The 23,058-nt window shown below is 33.8% G+C and overlaps 1 protein-coding gene across 6 annotated transcripts; it reads right to left on the bottom strand.

Annotated features, from left to right (window-relative positions):
* Positions 1–587: 587 nt before the first annotated feature.
* On the bottom strand, positions 588–21,546 carry LOC149423137 (2-acylglycerol O-acyltransferase 2-like). 6 transcript variants are annotated; one of them, XM_089632870.1, is made up of 5 exons: positions 21,518–21,546; positions 19,348–19,497; positions 6,766–6,993; positions 5,838–6,481; positions 588–2,236 (listed from the first exon to the last, which is right to left on the bottom strand). In XM_089632870.1, the coding sequence occupies exons 2-5, from the start codon at positions 19,476–19,478 to the stop codon at positions 2,079–2,081; spliced, it is 1,161 nt and encodes a 386-aa protein (XP_089488996.1). In that variant the 5' UTR covers positions 19,479–19,497; positions 21,518–21,546; the 3' UTR covers positions 588–2,078. The 6 variants fall into 6 exon arrangements, with proteins under 6 accessions (XP_089488996.1, XP_089488998.1, XP_089489000.1 ...); XM_089632872.1 differs by lacking the exons at positions 19,348–19,497; positions 21,518–21,546 and adding an exon at positions 14,049–14,198; XM_089632874.1 differs by lacking the exons at positions 19,348–19,497; positions 21,518–21,546 and adding an exon at positions 9,110–9,150.
* Positions 21,547–23,058: the final 1,512 nt, after the last annotated feature.

The following is a 23,058-nucleotide window of genomic DNA, read 5'->3' as shown; positions in this document are numbered from 1 at the left end:
TGGGTCACGAGCCCACGGCCCCTGGCCTAAGGATGCCCTGGAACTCATGCCCATAGGCAGCCAGAGTGATGCCAAATACTTAAATAAAGTGCCCTTGAAATGATTTTATGAATAAAATGGCGCTATACAAATTATAAAATCATGACAATAATTTAAAAGTTTACTTGAAATATAATGCATCATCACAATAATATTTTTGTCATGCACGGCTGTATCGTGTGTATGAAATAAATTTGGCCACAAATTGCTATTTTGGCCTAAATCCAAAATGAAGTTTTTAATTAATAAGGCCGCGCTACGGTTCCTCTTTAGTGAATTTTTTACAAAATCATATTCAAAATAAACCCCTCCCCCTCAAGGTTGTGTTTGCTGACTATCTTTTGAGTCTTAGATCCGCCCCTGATTCGGTTCGTCGTGTAATGGCTCTTACAGCAGTTTAAAGGACTATACTTATTGGGATTGATTACACATGAAAATCTGAAAAATTGCATTACTTACGTTCTTCGCAGCGTTTATTATATTTTTCTACTCTCATAGACAGAAAGGTGCGAAATTAAATAACAATAAAATAAACACTGATTGATGTTTTCAAACAGCAACAAGGCTACCGGTTTATTATTTATTTAAATGTAATTAATTAATAGTAAGTGTAATTAAGTTATCTACCAGGTAGGTAATTTCAGAAACTCTAAAACATTAGAAATAACCACAATAATTAGCACAGTAACAGTGATTTGTAACATCAAATAATTTATTCATATTATACTAATAATTACGTAACAAAATAGAAAGTATAAGTTCTACATAAACATATATATGTACATAATAATAATTTTAAAAAAATAGTAATAACGATAATAAAAATTATTTTGGCACCAAATAAATATCTTAATATTGTTAAGTATATTATCCACTCGAGCGATGGAGATTTCCGGGTGTTCAATTTTCGATTCAACCATTCGATTATAGCTTAAAAGCAATGAATCCATTTAGATTTCACCATTTATGCCATATTTAAAAATATATCATTATAGCTATAATTAATTTTATTTAAAAATCACCTACCTAAGATTGGGTAGCCATCGCTCCAGTGGTTATTATGTCACAACGATCATAATTCAATTAAATATCTTTAAAAATGTAATTTATAATTCTTATGTACTACAACATACACTGCAAGAGCGGTCTTGCAGTAGCGGTCTCGAGTGTCTTAAGGGTTTAAGCATCCATTAATTATTGTAAAAGGTTGAGTCCTTGGGGCAAGTGATGGTGTATTTTGGGAATTAGTTCGCGACTTGCTGAACTGAAATTGAGTCTAGATTGCTAATATTACAAAAAAATGCATTATTGATGTTGTTGATGTAGCTAAAAACAATTTTTTTCACACTGCAATACTGATAATGCCATTTTTGTAATATTAGCATTCTAGTACACGCAAAAGTCACGAGCCGCCAATGAATGTGACTTCAGTAAAATCTATTGCAACATTGTTCTTACAAGATAAAAAAGAATGTTTTGGTGGTTTTGACATATTTTAAGAAAATAAACAGAGAATATAATGTGTATAGAAGTTGGGGACGTCTCAAGAAGACATGGTACAACCGAGTAAATCAAATATTTCATTATTAACTAATTGCTTAAAAGTTGATCACGCAAACATAATCCGCTAGGACAGGACCTTCTGAGAAATGGAGTGTTGGTTGATTAGTTAACTTTCACAAAGATTAAGATTAATTTATATAGATTTTTTAACTCATTGTAATGGCTTTATATAACTAATAATGATATAATGTGATGTGCTGACTTAATAATCGTAATTACACAATACTAGTAAAAGTGGGTACATTTTTTCAATTTGGTCAACAAACAATTATTCAACAGTCTATCAATATATACCAGTTAAATGTATACGATGAACACTATAAACAGTAACCTACTTACTGATACACATATTTTACATTTTACAAACTGATACACAACCATTTATGTATGGCAATCGGTTGTTTATCAGCCGTGTATAATTTAAAACAAGTTATTAGTAGGGATCTAGGTAGTACCTATGAGGAGGAGGTTTGATTTTAATCGATGATAAGATGTGTGGATTTAGCGTTGGTGATGTATTTATGTTTCTCCCTCTCGAACATGTCGATAAGCTCCTTGGTGAAGTCTGCGTGCAACTGATCGATCTGCTCCTGCGAGGGTGTCAGGTTCAAGGCCACCTCAATCGGCTTCCCAACTGGAACGAACAAAAAAACGGATCATCAACACACATCTTCACATTGAATTTACATAAATAATTATCATCGTTGTTTGGAGAGAATCTGAATCAAGATAAGAGGGGTGTGAAGTTTGAAGAAGGTTTCCAAGTTACCAATAACCTAATGGGGGAAGTCCAGAGTTCTCAAATTTGTAGGGCATAAGTAACAAAAGCAACAATGGACAACGCATGGCACAGTAGCAGAAGACGTATGGAATTAAATTGCATTAAAAACATGGCATTGGAAGAAATATTAAGGCGAAGCTTAATGCTAAATCACCACTTGATTAATCTTTATAACGAATTGGTGTACATTATGAATACCAAAAATATGATTCAGATAAATAGAAGGTTTTCCTATAGTTTCGCTTGAGTAGAATACAAATAAAAAAATATGTTGCTCAGTAAAAAATATAAATAATATAAATAAACTATTAATTTTTTTTTCAATAGAAATTTATGAACGCGTAAAGGAAACAACTTTAAAAAATACAGTATTATATCTAAGATTATCTGTGACAGTTTCATTTGATTAACTTTTTTGCTTTCTTATAAAATTATTTACAAAATAAATAAAAACCAGTTTTGTGCTACAAATCGAACGATTCCGTTTAGACTCCGTTTGTTAAGCGATTTTAATGCCTATTACCTACAATATAAGGTATGCCAAGAATATACACATGTTTGGTTTGTAGCTTCCTCTTAAGTGATTTATTTTTAATCTTGTTGGTGTTGGTGGACAAATTTATACCTACTACAAGAACTCTTGACTTAAAAAGTCAACCCATAAAAAACGAAGTTTTTTTAAACTTTTATACATCTATTTAAAAATATTTTTTAAAATTAAAAAAAAAATGTTTTGACCGATTATTGAACGTTCCTACCCAGGAACTGAAGTCGTCAACTCTACGAACCTCGCCTAATGCCGATCGGGTAGGACCGACATTTATTTCGTATATCTACTGCTGTAATCCGATACCGATTACCGATTTCAGAGAAATGCGTATATTTATTTATTAATTCATTAACGCCCGTTGGGCTTGTACATAAAACAAGTTAAAATTTATTATATTACACAGTGCATTCAAATAAACTAAACAGAAATAAAATAAATATTAACAGCAATACTCATCAATACAAAAACTACAATAAAAAGAGAGAAGAGATAAAAAGGGTATTAATAATTACGTATTCGTGAAGGCCAATTTATTGGCCTTCATATAATAATTTGTTACCTTTGTGCTATGCATAAAAATAAACCTTGTCTTATAAACATAAGTTTATCATTAAACACAAGTATTAATACCTGCCCGGAGTAAATAACAAAAATCAACATAAAAGAAAAAGTAAATAGTGAAATAAAAAATTAAATTGAAATTTCCGATTTAAATTTTATTATTGAATATTTGAAAATATCCACGGAACTGAATTTATTTCTAGGCCAATGTAGCCTTTAAGGCCCCGTAGTAAGCGTTCAAAGATGGTTTGAAAGGGAGATATATAAATACGAATGTTAGAGGGAGCGCACTAATATTAAAAAAAACGATAATGATTAAGAGGAAGCTACAAGCCAAAAATGTGTATATTCTTGGTATACCTATTGTAGGTAATAGGCATTAAAATCGCTCGACAAACGGAGTCTAGAAACGTTCAATTTCAAGCAAAAAACTAGTTTTTATTTATTTTCTAAATAATTTTATAAGAAAGCAAAAAAGTTAATCAAGTAAAACTGTCACAGATAATTTTAGTTATAATAATGTATTTTTTTAAAGTTTTTTCCTTTACGCGTTCATACATTGCTATTGGAAAAAAATATTTTTAGTAGTTTATATTTATATCTTTTATTGGGTAATTTATTATTTTATTTGTAATCTACTCAAGCGAAGCGATAGGAAAACCTTCAATTTATCTAAATCATATTTTTTGACATCTACACCAATTCGTTATAAAGATTAATCAAAATAGTGATTTAGCATTAAACTTCGCCTTAAGCGAAAATTGCGAAAATATTTAATAAAACATAACTCGTTTGAAATAGAGCAAAAATCTCTCGACAAATGCTTTAGTTGTATTTAAAGATACACCTTGATTTATGCTTTAGTTGTATTTAAAGATACACCTTGATTTTTTTCATGCTTATAATATATTAAATAACATAACAAAAGGTTTTTAAATAATTTTCAGAGCTTATTTTGCTATTTTTTCTATCGAGGGAATTTCATATAATTCTCGTTTCGGCGTAACAAATGTATGGATATTATCTTCAAAAATAACATATATTTTTTTGGGACTTAAAAACTTAAAGAGTTAACAAGAAAGTTGTTGTAAATCGGTATAAATTACTACTATACTATGCCCGAGTGTGTACGGGTTATGGCCACCGAAAGTTTACAGAACGCATTGTCATCGACAACAAGTCTATCTATCGAGTATAAACTCGATCGGGAAGTGGGTTAATTTCCGCTGTCGAGATTTTTTTTAATTCATTAAAAAAATACAGTCGAAACTTTTTTTCATTATTTCACCCGCAGTTCAAGACCCAAATATTTCAAGACCCCTCTTCCATAGAAGCATTAGCCTGTGGCTGGAAATGGAGTGTACATTGTTTTATTACAGTATGTAGGTAGTATGTAGGTGTTATGGTAAGTCATATTGCTATAATATACAATTAATAATATACGAATCAGATTTATTCCATATGATAATTTCATGAATAAAACTGGATAAGGAATGTGAGAGATGTATGAAGGGAGATTATGTGAAATAAGATTAAATTTGCATTCATTCATTCTAGAAAACACAAGTGAAATTAAAATAGAAGTTATCGAAGAAAGCAAACACTTTGTGGCTTGACATTATACAAAATGAAACAAACACTTAGTTTTAAACCACTTTATTTTTAAATAAAGTGGTTTAAAACTAACTATTTTAAAATAAAGTGGTTTAAAACTAAGTGTTAGTTTCATTTTGTAAAATAGAAGTCTTTAAAAATACGTAATTTGGGGTTCACAAGATGGATTGTCCCAGACTTATTATTTTCTAGCGGGTTTTGATCGTAAAAGAGTCTAAAATTTTTAAAACGATCTCATCAGTTTGTATTTTATTTTATCAAGAGGGCAAGAATTTCATTTTAACATAATATTGGGTCCATTACAACTTAGTATAGTGGCAATTCAACTAACTTTTGATACGTGATATAAAGTTTTTCTTTCAAAGAAAGACAAACATTTCCGGGCTACGAATAGACCTGACAACATTTGGAAATCTCCTGCTACCACCGTAAGCGGAAAATATTGCTTGTGTCGTGATGAAGGACTTAGCCAGCCGAGGAAATAAACTCATTACGTCATGGTGGGACCCAGACGCGATTCCAAGTTAGCCACTGATCGGTCAGTTAAAGTGATGAAAAAAAACTGGCCTATAAACCTAACCTAACTTTTAACACTTTATATCACTTTTCAAAAGTGTGTTGATTGCCACTGTCCTGAGTTGTTCGGTTACCGGATTATTTGAGTACCCCTATATTGCTTAGAGAGAGTCAGCAAGATAAGTAAGGTGTATTGTGATGCTTATTGCTTACCAACTGTGACGATGGGGTGTCGCTGGGGCACAACGCCCACGGTGTACTGCAGCACGCCACGGCCCAGAGGCACGACGGGCGCGATGCCCGACACGCGCTTCACCCATTCCTGCACGCTGCGTATGCGGCTGCCCGCCGGGTTGGTCACCTGCTCGTACAGCTCCACCTCACCGAACGAGATGACGGGCACCAGCGGCGCGCCGTTCTGCAGCGCCAGCTTCACGAAGCCGCGCCTGTTCTTCAGCACCACGCGGTACTCCCCGGAGTGGCAGTTGAGCGACTCGGCAGCACCGCCCACCAGCAGCGCTGCGCAGCGCCCCGAGCCCTTCTGCCGATCTAGCAGGTAGCTGATGCTCTGCGCGCTGGCCGAGCACATGCCGAGCCAGGAGAGCAGCTCGCGGAAGAAGGGCACCATGAAGTGTCCGCCCAGGATGAGCATGTGCGGCGTCATGCCGGGGAAGAGGTCGGAGAAGCCTAGCGCCTCGGTGGCGAAGGTGCCGAAAGCGCCGGTGCAGAGCACGCCGTGCGGGAACACGCACAGCAGGTAGTTCCTGCTCGGGTCTAGCTCGTGCGTCTTCACCAGCTTCATGGGGAAGTAATCCCGGAAGTATTGCCACCAGCTCCAGTTTCTTACCCATGACCAACTAGAATAGAAAATTAATTATTTTTCACGTCCCTTTCGGTGATGTCCACAAATTTCTTCTAGTTTTATTGCAAAAGGTTAAGCGAGGATAATTCAAATTATTTCATATTTTCACTTAAAATTTGATTAAATCAACATTTTAAAACGTATAGCTCTCGATTACGATATTTAATATTAGAAACAGCTTCAATAAAATCAAACATACATCTTTATCTTCAATCTTCAGACCAGTTGTATTCATTCATATACCTACTGGTATGTTTTAAAAAAAGCCAATATTGTCACCTTTTAGCTCCAAAATTGCAGTCGTCTCGATTCCTGGCGATGATGATGGCGTAGATCACCATGATCCAGTAGTAGTCCGTCCTGATGATGAGGACGAACAGCGCCATGCTGAGCAGCTCCCCGCACAGCATCAGGCTGATCCACCCCGCGGCCGCTAGCGTCTGCAGCCGCCGCCCCCGCGGAACCGTCCACGGGGCGAACTTGATGCCCAGCATCTCCATAAGGGACCTTAACCACGACAAAACACTTCAATCAACATAACCAAGATAGATACTACAGTTCAATCAACACTGCCAAGATAGATACTACAGTTTAATCAACACTACCAAGAAAGATACTACAGTTCAATCAACACTACCAAGAAAGGTACAACAGTTCCATCAACTACCATTCCATACCCACCATACAGTTCAATCAAGACTACTCAAATAGGCACAACGGTTCAATCAATATAACCAAGAGAAGCAGAATAATTCTACCAACACAATAGAGAAGGTTCAATCGACGCAACCAAGAAATACACAACATTTCAATCAACCCAACCAAGAAATACACAACATTTCAATCAACCCAACCAAGACCAAGACAGGTACAAAAGTTTAATCAATACATAACCCAAATAGGTACAGTGTTTCAATCAACACATTAACCAAGAAGGTACAACAGTTTAATTAACACAACCACAAGTCTAACAGTTCAATCAAGACAAATACGATACCGGCAGATATAATTTAAGATTTTTGTGACGTGTTGTTAGCGTGGACTGCCGCAAGAACGTTGTGATTAAATTGGCCAACAAACAAGAGGCGTACTAGGTACCTTCTTGCGAGGTAGAGATAGTCGAATAGTTCATTGGGAGTAAGAGGTTGCCGATACTACCAGCACAGTCTCCAATCTCAACTGATAGGTACCTACTGTACTCTGTACTCTGTACTCACCACAACTAAGCGTTTATGTATTTATTTAATACCTTCCCATATTAGATGCAAAACAAAATTACTCGAAAAGAGCCAAATTAACAGCGATCAAATGATATGGGCTCGCGACTTTGCCCGCTCTGGATGGATTCGTCAGGAATCGGTAAAATCGATAAAGGGGATCTATGTCCAAAGTTCACGAAGAAGAAGAAATCTTAGTGTGTCTTCGTAAGCGAACGTTTCGGACTACCTTGCAGTGTCCATCATCGAGGCAGAAGTGCATTGTAAAAGGTAGCTTAGTGTCCACCATCAAGGCAGAAGTGTACTTAAAAGGTATTTTATTGTCCATCATCAAGGCAAAAGTGTACTGTAAAAGGTATTTTAGTCTCCATCATCAAGGCAGAAGTGTATTGTAAAAGATAGTTTAGTGTACGGCTATGCGGCCTTCTCATATAAAACATAGATTTGGATTTGAGGACAAAATACCCAACCACTCTGATATTTTTTATCACAGGGTATAGCAAATATCTAGAGGTACGGATATGTGCTATTTTTATTTATTTATTTGTGTTTCAATTTATAAAATAAAGGCCACTAATGAACTCAATTTTCCATGATTTTAGAGGTAACTTTGACAAATATTTGTGAGTTAGTGATAGATATTTAAAATAATAATTTTGTTCTATTTACAATGTAAATATATATTTATTAAAGATTTTTGGTGGGCGTAAATTTAAATTATTAACTTTTTTACGTTAGAACACAAATTTGTCGTACATAAAAAATAAAATACCCAAATAAACGCCTTTTTATACTATATAATCACATAATGTCAAAATTAATTTATCATAATTTAAAACACAAATAAATAAAATAGCACATATCCGTACTAGATATTTTCTACACCTTTTGGTTAAAAAAATATTATTCAGTTTGATTGGGTAAAAAGGTCCAGGGGTGCACCGGTCACTATCAAAGTAAGATATGTCGAGTGTTAAACCATTTTCCCCATTAATAGGATACATTGATGTATCCAGGACGAACGAGTGTAAAAAAAGTAAAAAATAAGTACGTAGACAAACTCCACATTAACCACAAGGATCTGGAGGGAGACAACAGGAGACATTCAGTCAGGTGTTATTAAGAGGATTCAGGCAGAGGCGCCAATGATGATGTATTAGCTAAATATCAATAAATTATAGTATCGTATGCTTATGGACCTCATTCACCAAATTGACACAGTTTCACAATAAACGAGTAAGCACATAACACATAACGAGGAAGCAGCACTCAAAACACAACAGCAAATAATCAACAAAAATAAAACACAAAACTATATTATTTTTGTCGAATTAAAGAGCTTAAAAACCCGTGTAATATTGGACATTTTTTTCTCAAAACTAAGAACACAAATATTATACACTCACAATAATTAGTGCGCGATTATTCCTAAGTGTTTCTCTGTGACATGACTGAAGAATGAATGAAACATGGAAATAAGCAATCAGTACTTGCGGCCGAAGTTCACCTAACTTCTAAATACAATTATTATCTTTATGATTCATGGATTTCGATAAACCGCGGGGCTTACACACGAATAGTAATGACCATGGAAGTCTAATTTATTAGTAATATTGTTATTTTTAGGAGTGTAGGGCTTCTCTCTTTCTCTTCAAATCTTTGTCTTTCATTAATTAATTGTTATATTATGATTACAGGCAATCCTGGTTCAAACAATTGATATAATTATTTGTCTTCACATCAGAGGGCTCGGAGTTCGGAGTCCAACTCTCGCATTGTTTATCAGCATCGATAAATCATTAATGTTTTTACATAATACTCGTAGAGTAAAGAACACGAGAAATGTTGAGAGGGCGTGTTTTGTGATCAAAAAGTATGACTAATCGGGCCTTAAATTTCCAATACAAAACTGTGTCATCATCACCATGAAATTCAAATGGGATGATTAAATACGATGCCAGGCAAGTTGTAAGAGAGTGCTAAATGGGCTAGAACCAAAATACATAGAATACATTTCTAGTACGTATTTTCATTTCAGTGACAATAATAGATACTATTAATACACACTAATTTTTGCGACTTTATAAGAGTGCCTGTATACGTTGGCCCAAAGCATTGGGCCAATGCGCTGGCCCAACGTGTACAGGGGCGGTTACATGCGTTACATCATGGTCGTGATGATTCTTGCGTGGAATGACCATTTACGTTTACGAATTACGATAATTAATAATTTAACGTGCTGTACAAATGTGCGCAAGTAAATTTTATTTGATGAATTAGTGTTATTTCACAAATCATTCATTTAAAAAATTGTATATCTTATAGGTACTTTCGGAACGTTCAAGAGTGGAAGATACTCTCAGTATCACCCTAGTGTAAGACCACCATTCAGAATAGAAACGTTGCTTGAAATGGCCTGATTTGGTGACTAGATCTAGCCAGGTACTCCCCCACCTTCCTCTCCCCTTATCCTTCCCCTCTTCACCACCTTTAGCCTCACAACATACCCCAATTGGGAATGCTGTAGTCTAACTGACTTCTGACGGTTGGGAGCAGTTGGGACTCTTGTGCGATATTCACATTAAAAAAATAAGATCAAATGGTCAACGCAGAATAGGGTATTTTCACTGTTTTTTTTGCTCCCGAAAAACTTGAGGAAAAAAATTATGATAGTGAATTTAAATGTAATTTTTTCTTGCTACGAGAAAAAATTCTATACCGATTAATAATGTGCAATTTTCGAATTGCCGCCTAAACGACATAACCGTTTTTAAACGGCCAATGTTGCCCCCAACGTTGAAGACGGCGTTCACACGTTGACGGGTTGGCGCCAACCTTGGCCCAGTGCCCAGTATTTACTCTTTTATACATTGTGTCCGGAAACTGATGGTAAAAGCGGGAAACAAAAATCTACATCACAATTGGAGTCGATTTTGTAGAACCTACATGGAGAAAATTGAGTATTGACGTCCGGCATAGTCCAGTGGTAACGCATTGGACTGCCATTCCGAAGGTCGCGGGTTCGAACCCGGCGTGCGCAAATAAATTTTATTTGATTAATTTGTGTTATTTCACAATTAATTAATTAAAATAATATATAGTATATTTGCGGCACGTTCCAGAGTGGAAGATACTACCAGTATCGCCCTGGTGTAAGACCACCATTCAGAATTGAAACGTTGCTCCAAATGGCTTTAGCCGTGTTTAGTGACTAGATCTGAATAGCCAGGTACTTCCCCACCTTCCTCTTTCCCTTCCCCACTTACCTTCAGCCTCACAACATCCCCCAATTGGGGATGCTATAGTCTCACTGGCTCCAGACGGGAGCAGTTGGGACTCTTGTGAGGTATTCACTATAAAAAAAATATAAAAATAAATTGATAATTGATTAAGAATCTCTTCAAATTATTCGTAATCCGGTAAAAAACGGGAATGCAGCCCCAACGAATGAATTGATTGGTTTCCTGATAAAATTTTAGTACCTAAATGACGAATATATACCTAATCACGATGTCGGAACACATGTTCATGAAAATCTTAATATTTACGCATTTTGTCATTATATATTGTCGAGGCAAATGTACGTGCATGACCACGTGTTCTGATATATCAGGAATTTACTCAAAGATTACCAATAATTTAAAGAGATTCGCAATACTTATTTTTCTCCTTGTGTTAACTATTTTGGATTTGAACTTTCGTTTTCGAGTAAATCGAAAGTGAATTTCGATTTTTTTCAGCTTTTTTATCTTTAAAAAAAGAGCCACTCCGGCTACCAAAGATTTTTTATCCTTTCAAGTTGCTGAAAAAAGAGGATTTTTTTAAGAATTCATTCCATGACATCCGCTTAGGCTTCGTTGTTTCTGCCGCAGTTTAGCAAATTATTTTCGAAACTTCATATTTGGACCCCGTTCTAGCATTATTTCAAACAATATTTAAATAATTGATGAAACAATTCTTCATAATTGGATTAATTTTAAATAACACAATGTTTGAAATGTATTAAGGTTAAGCACTTTCATATATAAACATGTAAATTTAGACTTATTTCATTAATTAATAAAAAAAGAAAAAAAGTGAAAATGCGTTATTTAATTAGTTTATTTGGTCACACAGCGGCTTTAGGATGATACAACCCGACCGTATTGAACGACAAGATTACTAAAAAAGAATTTGATTAACTTTGTTAAAAGAAGGTTCACATTTGTCAATGTGATTTCAAGCGTCGAGTTGATCAACTAAAATCGAAACGTCTGAGCCCGCTATTAGAGAGAAAAAAACGTGTATATTTTGGCAATTTTTATCGAGTTGCCCAAAAACGTTTGTTTTCGTATGTGCAATATAGAATTCATTTTGTAGATTTCAATATTTATAAATTTAGTACCTACAATGAAACCGTATTGTATGAATGAGTGACAATTGCCGACCTTTATCGCGTAATATTTATCTCGGTGACCTATCTGCATTATATTAGTAGGTAGTTGTGCCTATCTTTGCTTGTGTGCGTGTGTATTATCTCACTTTCAGTCCAGATTATGCAGGTACTCAACTACCTGCAAATATCGGGGAAACAAATTAAATATTATGCGTTTTACTTATCAGTGAAATCGACCGACAGGTCGGATGATATCAGCGAACAAAAATGTTGTTCTACCGATAATAATTGAAATGTATCAACCTTAGGTACTTTAGTTAATTGATTTTTTCGTACATTTTTGGATGTTTGTTTATGTTCACACCATCATAATATTATAGTAATGAATTATTCAAGCTATGTATGATTTTGGTTATCAGTAAAAACGTCATTTAGTAGGTGTACAGTGGTCGGAATAATAAGAATCATCGTTATTTTGCAAAGCATACTACACAATAAGGACAAGCTATCGGCATTTGCATTCTAAAGCGATCCACACTGTCAAACAAATTCTTGAAAAAAAATTATGAATGCAAATACGAGGTAGAAAAAAAATTCCACCCGTAAAAAATATTATTTTTTAGTATCTATATATATTTAATCTATTTTTATTCATTTTATTTTAAAATATACAATACACGTGTGACTGAGAATTGAACCATACTTCACAGAGACTGAGTCTTAACTGCTGTGAATTTTTAAAATGTCTATTAATTTTTTTTAATGGTTTGGCCGAGGATTGAACCTTCCTCCCCAGAGACTGGAGTCAACCACGTTAACAACTGAGAGAAATCCCGATTGTGTAGGGCGTAGCACCGACATTTATTTCGTATATTAACTGCTGTAAATGCTGCTATCCAATTTCAGAGAAATGCATATATTTGCGCGCTTGTATGCAAGATTGACACGAAAAGTTGACAGAATTCATTGTATGTCGAGTTTCGTCGGGAAATGGGTTAATTTCCTATTCCAAAATATACACACACAGTCATACACGAAAACAATTTCGAAATTCAATTAGATTATTTAAAAATCGAATATTTATGCAGCCTTGCTACCCAAGTACAAATATATTTTTCTATTGAATTTAATTTTTACATTGACAGCCTCGGAAAAGAGAAAAAAAGTGAACAGCGACTTAGATAGTATAAAATATAGTCGCTATCCACGACCTATTATTTTAGAGTTTTCTGTATCATTTAGAAAATTTTCTTCCGGAAGATTTATATATATTTACCCATGCATATTATATTTATAGAAAGTAGAGAAAAGTGGATGTTTACCATAGAATTCAACCCCGAGCAACGTTTACAATAAATCACAAATTAATCATTTATAATAATAAACGTGGAAGATAACTTCAGTACCTATCCCCTGGTGTAAGACCACCATTAACAATTGAAACGTTGCTTGAAATGCTTTTAGCGGTGTTGAAGATCTCGACACCAAACACGGCTAAAGCCATTTCAATGTTTCAATTCGGAATGGTGATCTTACACCAAAGCGATAACGAAAGTATCTGAAACGTGTCGCAAATAAAAGTTTATTATTTTAAATATTTAAATTGTGAATTAATACAAATGAATCATATAAAATTTATTTGCGCAAGCCGAGATTTGAACCCGCGACCTTCGGATTCGTAGCCAAGATTCAATAACCGCTCAAATACGTAGGTCGTCATTGTCAAAATGAAAATTAATACAATAATATAATTATAAAACATCTATTTTAATTTTATTTTTGTGAATGAATGAATGCAAATCTTGGAAGTGGAAATAGATCCACTTCCCGACATCCGATCGAGCTGAAACTCAACTTATAGACTCGGTGTCGATGACAATGCATTCTATCAAATTTTGGTGGCAATGCGACCACGGAGTAAAAAAATAATACAAAGTAGGAATAAACTGAATTACTCGAGTTAAAATTACCTGAATAAAGAATCGCAAGCATGGCTCAGTCGAATCAGATAATCCACCGAAGAGGATTCACACACTTTCTTATAAGAAATCATTTTGAAATTAGATTAATAGAAGATTTATGAGAAAGGACACTCCCTGAATAACGGTAATAATCCAGTAATCCAGGTAAAACCAGATGTAAGTAGTAACAGCGTAGCGTCTAAATGTGATTAAATTAGCGATATCGGCTCGTGATTGACGCATGTAGGTACACTGAAATTACTGAAACACTTGCAATGTGCAGTTTCAATCCTCGTTGTATGGGCCAATCAGGGCCGTATTTGGGTAGCGACCCGCCCTTGGCAACCTTAACCACTATGTAATCGTTAATAAACTAATAACTACTGGAAGTGGTGAAAAAAAACATAGGCCACAAGGGTATAATTATAATAATATTTGAATAATTTGTATAGCGCCGTTTTTGTGCAAAATCACCTCAAGGGCGCTGTACAAATATATAATACATTTCTACAATGATCTATGTTATTACTAACTATATATTACATACAGTAAAACATTAACAGTAAAATACTTAGCTGGTAGGTCACTTGAGATTAACACTTAATTAACATTAACTAATTATTTAGTAGCGAAATTTAGATACAGGATTTAGGACATAATTGGATATGACTGGACTTTCCCTTAGGAATGGTATATTTAATTTAAGGGTATGACAGCTTAAAAAGGTAAGTTTTTAGTTTAGACCTGAATTCTGTTGGACTTGTTATGGATCTTAGTTCCGGAGGGAGTTTATTCCAAGCCTTCGGCCCAGATACTCCGAAAGCGCGATCACCAAACTTAGTATTTGGCTTGCGCTTAGGTTCTATCAGTCTGCCTTATGATGATGTTGCTGATCTAAGAGTTGACTGCTTCAGACCAGTGTTTTCCGGGACGCATATTTCAGAGATGTAGGGTGGGGCCATTTCATTGATGGATTTAAACACCATCCAGCACAATTTGTACTGGATTCTTTCAGGGCACTTGAGCCAGTGAAGATTACGAAGGTGTTCTGAAATGTGCGAATATTATGAAACCCGGGTTATGAGCCGTGCTGCTGCATTAAATACTGATTGAAGTTTGTCAATTTGATATTGTGAAAGGCTGGCATAAATGCCGTTGCAGTAATTGAGACGTGAGACTACGTAAGAGTTGATAAGTAGTTTTGTTGCTTCTGTAGGAAGATTTCTTGGGACAGACTTAAGTTGTCTTAGGTGAAAAAAAACGGTGCTTACAATCCTATTTATTTGAATTTTAAACGAAAAATCTGAATCTACACATATATAATATGCGCAATAGCTTGGACAGTAACTAAAATAATATATTTAAGAAAAAACTGTTTGCTCTTAAGATCAGAGAGCTAAATTAAAATGAACTTATGTAAGTTAGTAAAAAAAGTAATAAACAAATTATATTTAGATTTTTATTTTTATATACAACATAATAATCAATAAATATTTACTCTATAACTGTAAACATAAAACGGTAACTATAGGCTGGTATACATTTTACATGAACCTAATAAGCCCTGGACGAAAATATATTATACGATGAAGGTAAAGATGTATGAAAAATTCCTTTCCTACTTATTTTTGTAAAATAACATACCCTGTCTCATCATTTACCTATGAAAATTCATAATCCGCTATAATTGCATTAAAAATATGAAACTAAAATTAAATTACTTATAATAATACCACTTTGCATACAAATCATTTCAAAAGGTTGTCATACAAGATGGCTGCTAGGAAATTTCCCATCTATACAAAATCGCACTAATCCTCTGTCCAGGAATTTTTAGATTCATGATATTATATGACAATGCGACCAGAGGCGGCCTGTGACCATCTTGTAATCTACATTTCCGTTAATATCTACAGTAGGTATATTCCATCAAATTCTGTCAATTCATAATTTTAACGTTTGAGGATAACCGAAGATGTAAAATAGGTATTAATTACTTCTTTATGACTGCTGACGTATTCAACATTAATAACCAGTCAATAGACCTACTGTAAGTGTTCGTAAGTTCGCATGCGCGTTGGCTCCATCTCTACTTGCACTGCGAAGAAATTATATAAGCGCTACTTTTTGAATTTTTTTTTAATTTTTAAAAGTTTATGGAAAATATGAAAACTAAACAGTCTTTAAGATTTCGGCGAAATGCCGCCCCTCTGAAAATTGCCGCCCGAGGCAGCTGCCTATATTGCCTCGGCCTAAATACGGCTTTGGGGCCAACCGTAAATACTCGTTCATCCAAAATGTATATATTTTTTTACCATTCGGCGTTTGATAGGTCCGCTGTAACTTCTCCCTCCTTCTCATAAATGTTGCATGTAATAAATAGAAAGATACAACGAAGCTCTCAGCGGCAAGACCACGATAATTTGTGGAAACTACCTACCAACACATTTTGTCAAAAATAAATCAAAATCCAACGTTGGATGAATCATGTGGAATATAGGTATGTATAGAATGATGCAAACCTAGTTTGAGTTTGCAATGCATAAGAAAAGAAAAATGTTATAATAATTAAGTAGGTACCTACCTACTTCACCCTTATTTATTTTAATCAATGCTTTGAGCAATTTAAATTTTAAATATTTAAAGTTTTTAAAATCTTTTAATTATATAGGAACCTACCTAAATTATTTACAAACGAAATAAATAATTATTATTTTGTGTACGAAATGCATTACGAAAATAATCTTTAAAATATTTAACAGATTCAAAAGGACAATCTGAAAAAATCGGCATCTTTGTGAAAGTAAAAAGAAAGCAAAATCATTGAAAGTAAATTTGAGCAACATAAGTGTATTTTTAATTTAATTTTGTTGGTAATACCTACTCGTATTTTGAAAATATTCTGCCCATTTGCGAATATATTGATAGTAGAGGTAGGTAGGTAGCAAAGATGTGCTTTATTTCAAATAAATCCATTTCAAATGGAAATGCAAAATGCAAAATGGGTATTTTCCATTTTGCATTTTAAATGCTTTTCTAAAAACCATTTTGCATTTTGCATTTTAAATGCTTTTCTGAATGCATTTTCTATTTTAAATGCTTTTTTGCAACATTCTTCCTACTATCTCCACTCATTTTTTTCATAAGCCCCAAATATCAGTCGGTCCTCAACCTCGCTATGAGAGATAATTTACATTTGTCACGTTGCTCTCTGGTAGGAGCTCTGGCAATTGAGTGATACCATTACAAAAAATACTGAACATGGAGCCATGAAGCTGTAATATTAAATGTTAGATAGCAGTTTCTATGTTTTTACGTTGGCAACATTAGTCCCGCGCAATTTTTTTGTGGTTTCATAATCTGTAGTCGTGGTGTTTTTGGATTTACCATCATGTAATATGTTTGTTCTACATTGATGTCCATTATTAAATGACAAAATTGTTTAAAAAATCTATAATTATTTTAATTGTTTAACCTGAGAAACCATTTTGCATTTTCAATGCATTTTGAAAATAGGTATTTTGCATTTTGCATTTGAAATGCTTTTCTAAAAACCATTTTGCATTTTGCATTTTCAAATGGAAAAGTTTTGACCCATTTCCATTTTGCATTTCAAATGGTTTTGGGTACCCATTTTGCACATCTCTGGTAGGTAGGTACATAAGTCTTTTAAAAAAGCGATTTGGATATAACGAATAACGGCTATAAGGAGCAAATTTATTCGATTCCCTCGCGCTCGTTATAACCATGTTCGACTGTAATTATATAAAAAATAGCTATATTTGTTCAACGAGAATTTAAAAAAACAAACGTACATAAAATCGTGCAATTTTAGGGAACTACATAAAAATTCAAAAGCTAGAAAAAAATATATTGATCCCATGGGTCCTGAGGAAAAAAATATATTGATCCCATGGGTCCTGAGGAAAAAAATATATTGATCCCATGGGTCCTGAGGAAAAAAATATATTGATCCCATGGGTCCTGAGGAAAAAAATATATTGATCCCATGGGTCCTGAGGAAAAAAATATATTGATCCCATGGGTCCTGAGGAAAAAAATATATTGATCCCATGGGTCCTGAGGAAAAAATATATTGATCCCATGGGTCCTGAGGAAAAAAATATATTGATCCCATGGGTCCTGAGGGAAAAAATATATTGATCCTATGGGTCCTGAGGAAAAAAATATATTGATCCCATGGGTCCTGAGGAAAAAAATATATTGATCCCATGGGTCCTGAGGAAAAAATATATTGATCCCATGGGTCCTGAGGAAAAAAATATATTGATCCCATGGGTCCTGAGGAAAAAAATATATTGATCCCATGGGTCCTGAGGAAAAAAATATATTGATCCCATGGGTCCTGAGGAAAAAAATATATTGATCCCATGGGTCCTGAGGAAAAAAAATATTGATCCCATGGGTCCTGAGGAAAAAAATATATTGATCCCATGGGTCCTGAGGGAAAAAATATATTGATCCCATGGGTCCTGAGGAAAAAAATATATTGATCCCATGGGTCCTGAGGAAAAAAATATATTGATCCCATGGGTCCTGAGGGAAAAAATCAAGGTAAATACGTTATGGAATCACAAAATTATGCTTGGAATGGTTATAAAATATTATTTACTATGCTTTAATTACATTTCGACAGTTTAATTTTGAATGATTCCTTCTTGGTGAATATATTTATAGTAGTATGTAGGCATGTAAATGGGTACCGTAAAATAATATGTAGGTATGTAAAACATGTAGGTAAATAGATAGGTAGTATAAATCAATATTTAGGTATGTAGATAGGTACCATAAATTAATATGAAGGTATGTAGATAGGTACCATAAATTAATATGTAGGTAAGTAGATAGGTAGTATAAATCAATATTTAGGTATGTAGATAGGTACCATAAATTAATATGAAGGTATGTAGATAGGTACCATAAATTAATATGTAGGTAAGTAGATAGGTAGTATAAATCAATATTTAGGTATGTAGATAGGTACCATAAATTAATATGAAGGTATGTAGATAGGTACCATAAATTAATATGTAGGTAAGTAGATAGGTAGTATAAATCAATATTTAGGTATGTAGATAGGTACCATAAATTAATATTTAGGTATGTAGATAGGTACCATAAATTAATATGTAGGTATGTAAATAGGTACTATAAATTAATATCTAGTTATGTAGATAGGTACTATAAATTAATATCTATGTATGTAGATAGGTACTATTAATTAATATCTATGTATGTAGATAGGTACTATTAATTAATATGTAGGCATGTAGATGGAGATACGTACTTTAAGAACACCATCACTTTATCGATTACAATTTCTGTCGTATCGAAAACATTCTTTTCGGTGGGCGCACGCACCTTCACCTTCACCTTCTCCCCCCAGGGCATTTTCCCGCTGAAATCCATTTTCTCCATGATGGTTCTTTCACAGGCACTAAAAGCAATACAAATATTGTGGAAATTAGTTACTATTAATATGAAAAACCACGACATTCATTATACAGGGTGTATCGGCAAGTACCCGACAAACTTTAACCAGCTATTCCTTAGCATATTTGGAGTAAAAAATCTTATGTGCACTTTGCTGTCCGGTAACGTTTTTTTTTAATAAAAAATTTACTATTCATATTTTCACCACATGTCACCACTGTTTCATCCTTTGTCAAAGTTTGAAAACCCATCTGGGAATATTTTATTCGAATTCCGTTGAATAATGCACGTGTGTACCTATATTGGCGCACTTTTACAATGACAACGAAATGGCACGGCACCATTCGTCTCATTTTTAACTATTATTATTTAGTGTGTGCGAAAGAGCGAAGACGCTTGTCGACATACTTGCTTATAACAGCGGTTGAACATGAATACGCAGTGCCAATGACAGTGATGTAGTGTGGAAATTTTTAAATTTTTTGTTTTTAATTGAAAAAAAAATGTTACCGGACAGCAAAGTGCCCATAACATTTTTTACTCCAAATGTGCTAAGGAATAGCTGGTTAAAGTTTGTCGGGTTAGTGCCGATACACCCTGTATACCCAGCTGTATTGTTTCTTCCAAATGACGTAGTTACCTGTGCAGGTGGTCAAAAGGGGAACTATCGAAAGAAAGAAGGGAAAATCTAGGTTCATCGGTTTTTTGCATTCCTAATATCGGCAGTGGCGATGCCACCGACTTTCTAACATATCTAATTATTTTGATTTATTCATAAATGTATTTTTTTAATATTCAAATCATGTTGTGTACCTAGTTCGCTCTTTATTTAATTGCGAGTAATTACAATTCCACAAAAGTGTTCCCATTGCCTGTTATTGAAGAAACGTAAAATTTGATGATTGATGGTATAAAAATTTAGTAAATTTAAACAAGATAAAGAAATAGGTACTACCTACCAAAACCACGAAGGGTTTAAATTTAAAAAAAAACTAATCTGATAAATTACACTGATACATTTTACCGGGTTACGAATAACGTGACAATATTTGAAAATCTCTTACTACCACCACAGTAAGCGGAAAATGTTGCTTGTATTGTAATGGAGGACTTAGCCAGCTAAGGAATAAACACACTACGCCTGGGTGGGACACAAACGCGACGCCAACTCAGCCACTGACCGATCGGTGGAAACGATGATTCATTTTAGAGATTGAACCATATCGAAATGTTAAAATCGCATTTAAAAAAGAAATAGAAAACGATACCCGAGCTATGCATGATTTGCGAGTTCAATTTGGAATATTCGTGAAATCAATTTTAGTTTTCGTCACAATTATTGCGAGGAGGAACAAAAAATGAGGACAGCTAATTATTTGACAACAAATAATACACTTATAGATGACAATAATAATTATCAACATATTACTAGTAAGCCTATTACGAATATAAAAAAGCAAATATTTTCAGAGATAATAAATGGATTTGGGTTTGTTAAAAATCCTGATAAGAATAAGTAGGTACTTACCCATATAATATAATATATTTTTTTTAATATTTAACCATGCACAATTAAGAATCTTATCATTTTTTACTGACATATGATGAACGCAAACAATATAGGTATATGTACTTACCATAGTAGCAAATATATAATTCTGTATAAAGCATAAGTTTTGAATACCTACTAAATTATGTTTTATAGTATTAAAATAACGTGACTTTTCAATGAAAATATGGTTGGTGGTTACGCCATCCAGTGATGTATATATCTATAAATATATACATACATAAAATGTTTAATTATTTTTCAGGATGTTGAACAATAATTTCACATTTGCTGTTCAAAGGTTGAAAACAAGCATAATTCAATGTGGGTACAAAGTTACATTTGTGTCATAAATGAACTCGTGGGGCCTGGGAAAATGTATATGAATGAAATATTATGTACCCACCTATCCATTAAATATCTAAATATTATAAAAATAATCCTTAAAAAAATATATTTATTTATGTCAACTTACCTGTGTTTTTAATGTATCCGGTAATAACATCAGAAAGAAACTGTTCACAATGACATAAAATACGAATGAACAACACCTACTTATCTACAGATAAATGTGGTCAGAGGCGGTGCGGGAGGGGTTTCTTTCAGGTAGATTTAAAAATTATTATTTTATTTTTTATTAGTTTTTTGGATACACGCGGCAACATAGATAATAACATACAATGAAAGACAGCAACAACAATAATGCAAGTAGCTCTTTAGAATTGCTTGAAATGTTCTGGGACCTTATCTGAGTAACCAGATATTTATCAACATTCCTTTTACTCTGTTCATTCTCCACTTATTTCAATATCACAACCTTCCCAAATGGGATGCCGTGGTTTCATTGGTTCAAGTAGTTGTAACTCAGCAACAGTTAAAAATTAGGTATTAGAATTCAAGCATAGTGTTGCTTATATACAATTTTACAACTACATTGTAAATAGTAATATACTACTACATTATAAATAGTAATATGCAACAAATCTAACAAAGGACTGTGCGTGGGTATTATACAAGGTGTCCGGAGGTAAAGTGCACTAACTTCGGGGGGTGATTCTACATGATGGTAGAAGTAAAAAAATAACTTATCGAATTCCAAATTTTTTTCCCATACAATCATTTCAACTTTTTTTTACCTAAAAACTACCTTAAAACGTTGGAATTTCGAAAAAGGTTATGTATCTTTTCTACTTCTACAATCATATAGAATCACCCCCCAAAGTTAGTGCACTTTACCCCCGGACACCTATATCAATAGTATTATGTATATAAAACTGTGGTGGTAAATTAAAAAATACAGTGAAAATTAAAAAAATAATTTGTTTATAACCAAAAAATACAGTACATATATATAGATTAATGTAATTTTAGAGTATTTACTATCCATTTAAAAAAAATATTTTGTTTAAACATATAGACAGACAGAATATTTTAGATATTAGATTCAGATAGGTTACTCAGTTTCAATTTTTTTTTTAATCAGCTTTTAATCTTTTTAATATGAATTCAGGTTTTGACACTATGCTGGTGGAATTGAACAATTTTGGGGCAGTTACAATTAATGTGCCTTTGGACCAGCCTGGTTTTACAGTGGGGCGCTGTGTACCTAAGTGGAATTATTACCTACGTATTTGGAGTAAAAAATGCTAATGAAATTTCGGTATACGTGACATTTAGTGTTGTTTTTTGTATTAAAAAAATACCTTTTTTCTACCACGTGTCGTCACTGGTCGCTCAGCTGAGTAGCCAGCCGCCCAACCCTAACTATTCAATACCTACTGATTTTCTAATGTTTCTAGTAAAAAAAATACAACCAAAAATATCACTGCTGACCAAAATTTCAACAACATCTTTTACTCCGAAGAATGTCAGGAATCACAGATTAAAACAAGTCAGGTACATCCCTTGACACACTGTATGTATATTTCTAAAGCCTACCTCCACTGATGCCATTTTTTGTTTGAAGTGAACTACTGTCATAACTGTCATAAGACATTACTAATATTGGGTCATGAT

This window comes from Hesperophylax consimilis, chromosome 6, assembly GCF_061612785.1.
Source record: "Hesperophylax consimilis isolate HC1 chromosome 6, BYU_Hcon_1.0, whole genome shotgun sequence".
Lineage (NCBI taxonomy): Eukaryota > Metazoa > Arthropoda > Insecta > Trichoptera > Limnephilidae > Hesperophylax > Hesperophylax consimilis.
Note: the sequence above shows the minus strand (reverse complement) of the source record. Positions and strands in the feature narration are given on the sequence as shown.

Coding starts and splice junctions, on each gene's coding strand:
- LOC149423137 (XM_089632870.1), bottom strand. CDS start 19,478: ATGGAGAAAATGGATTTCAGCGGGAAAATGCCCTGGGGGGAGAAGGTG. Junction 6,482..6,765: donor TGCAATTTTGGAGCTAAAAG/GTGACAATATTG, acceptor TTTCTATTCTAG/TTGGTCATGGGTAAGAAACT. Junction 2,237..5,837: donor ACACCCCATCGTCACAGTTG/GTAAGCAATAAG, acceptor TGTTCGTTCCAG/TTGGGAAGCCGATTGAGGTG.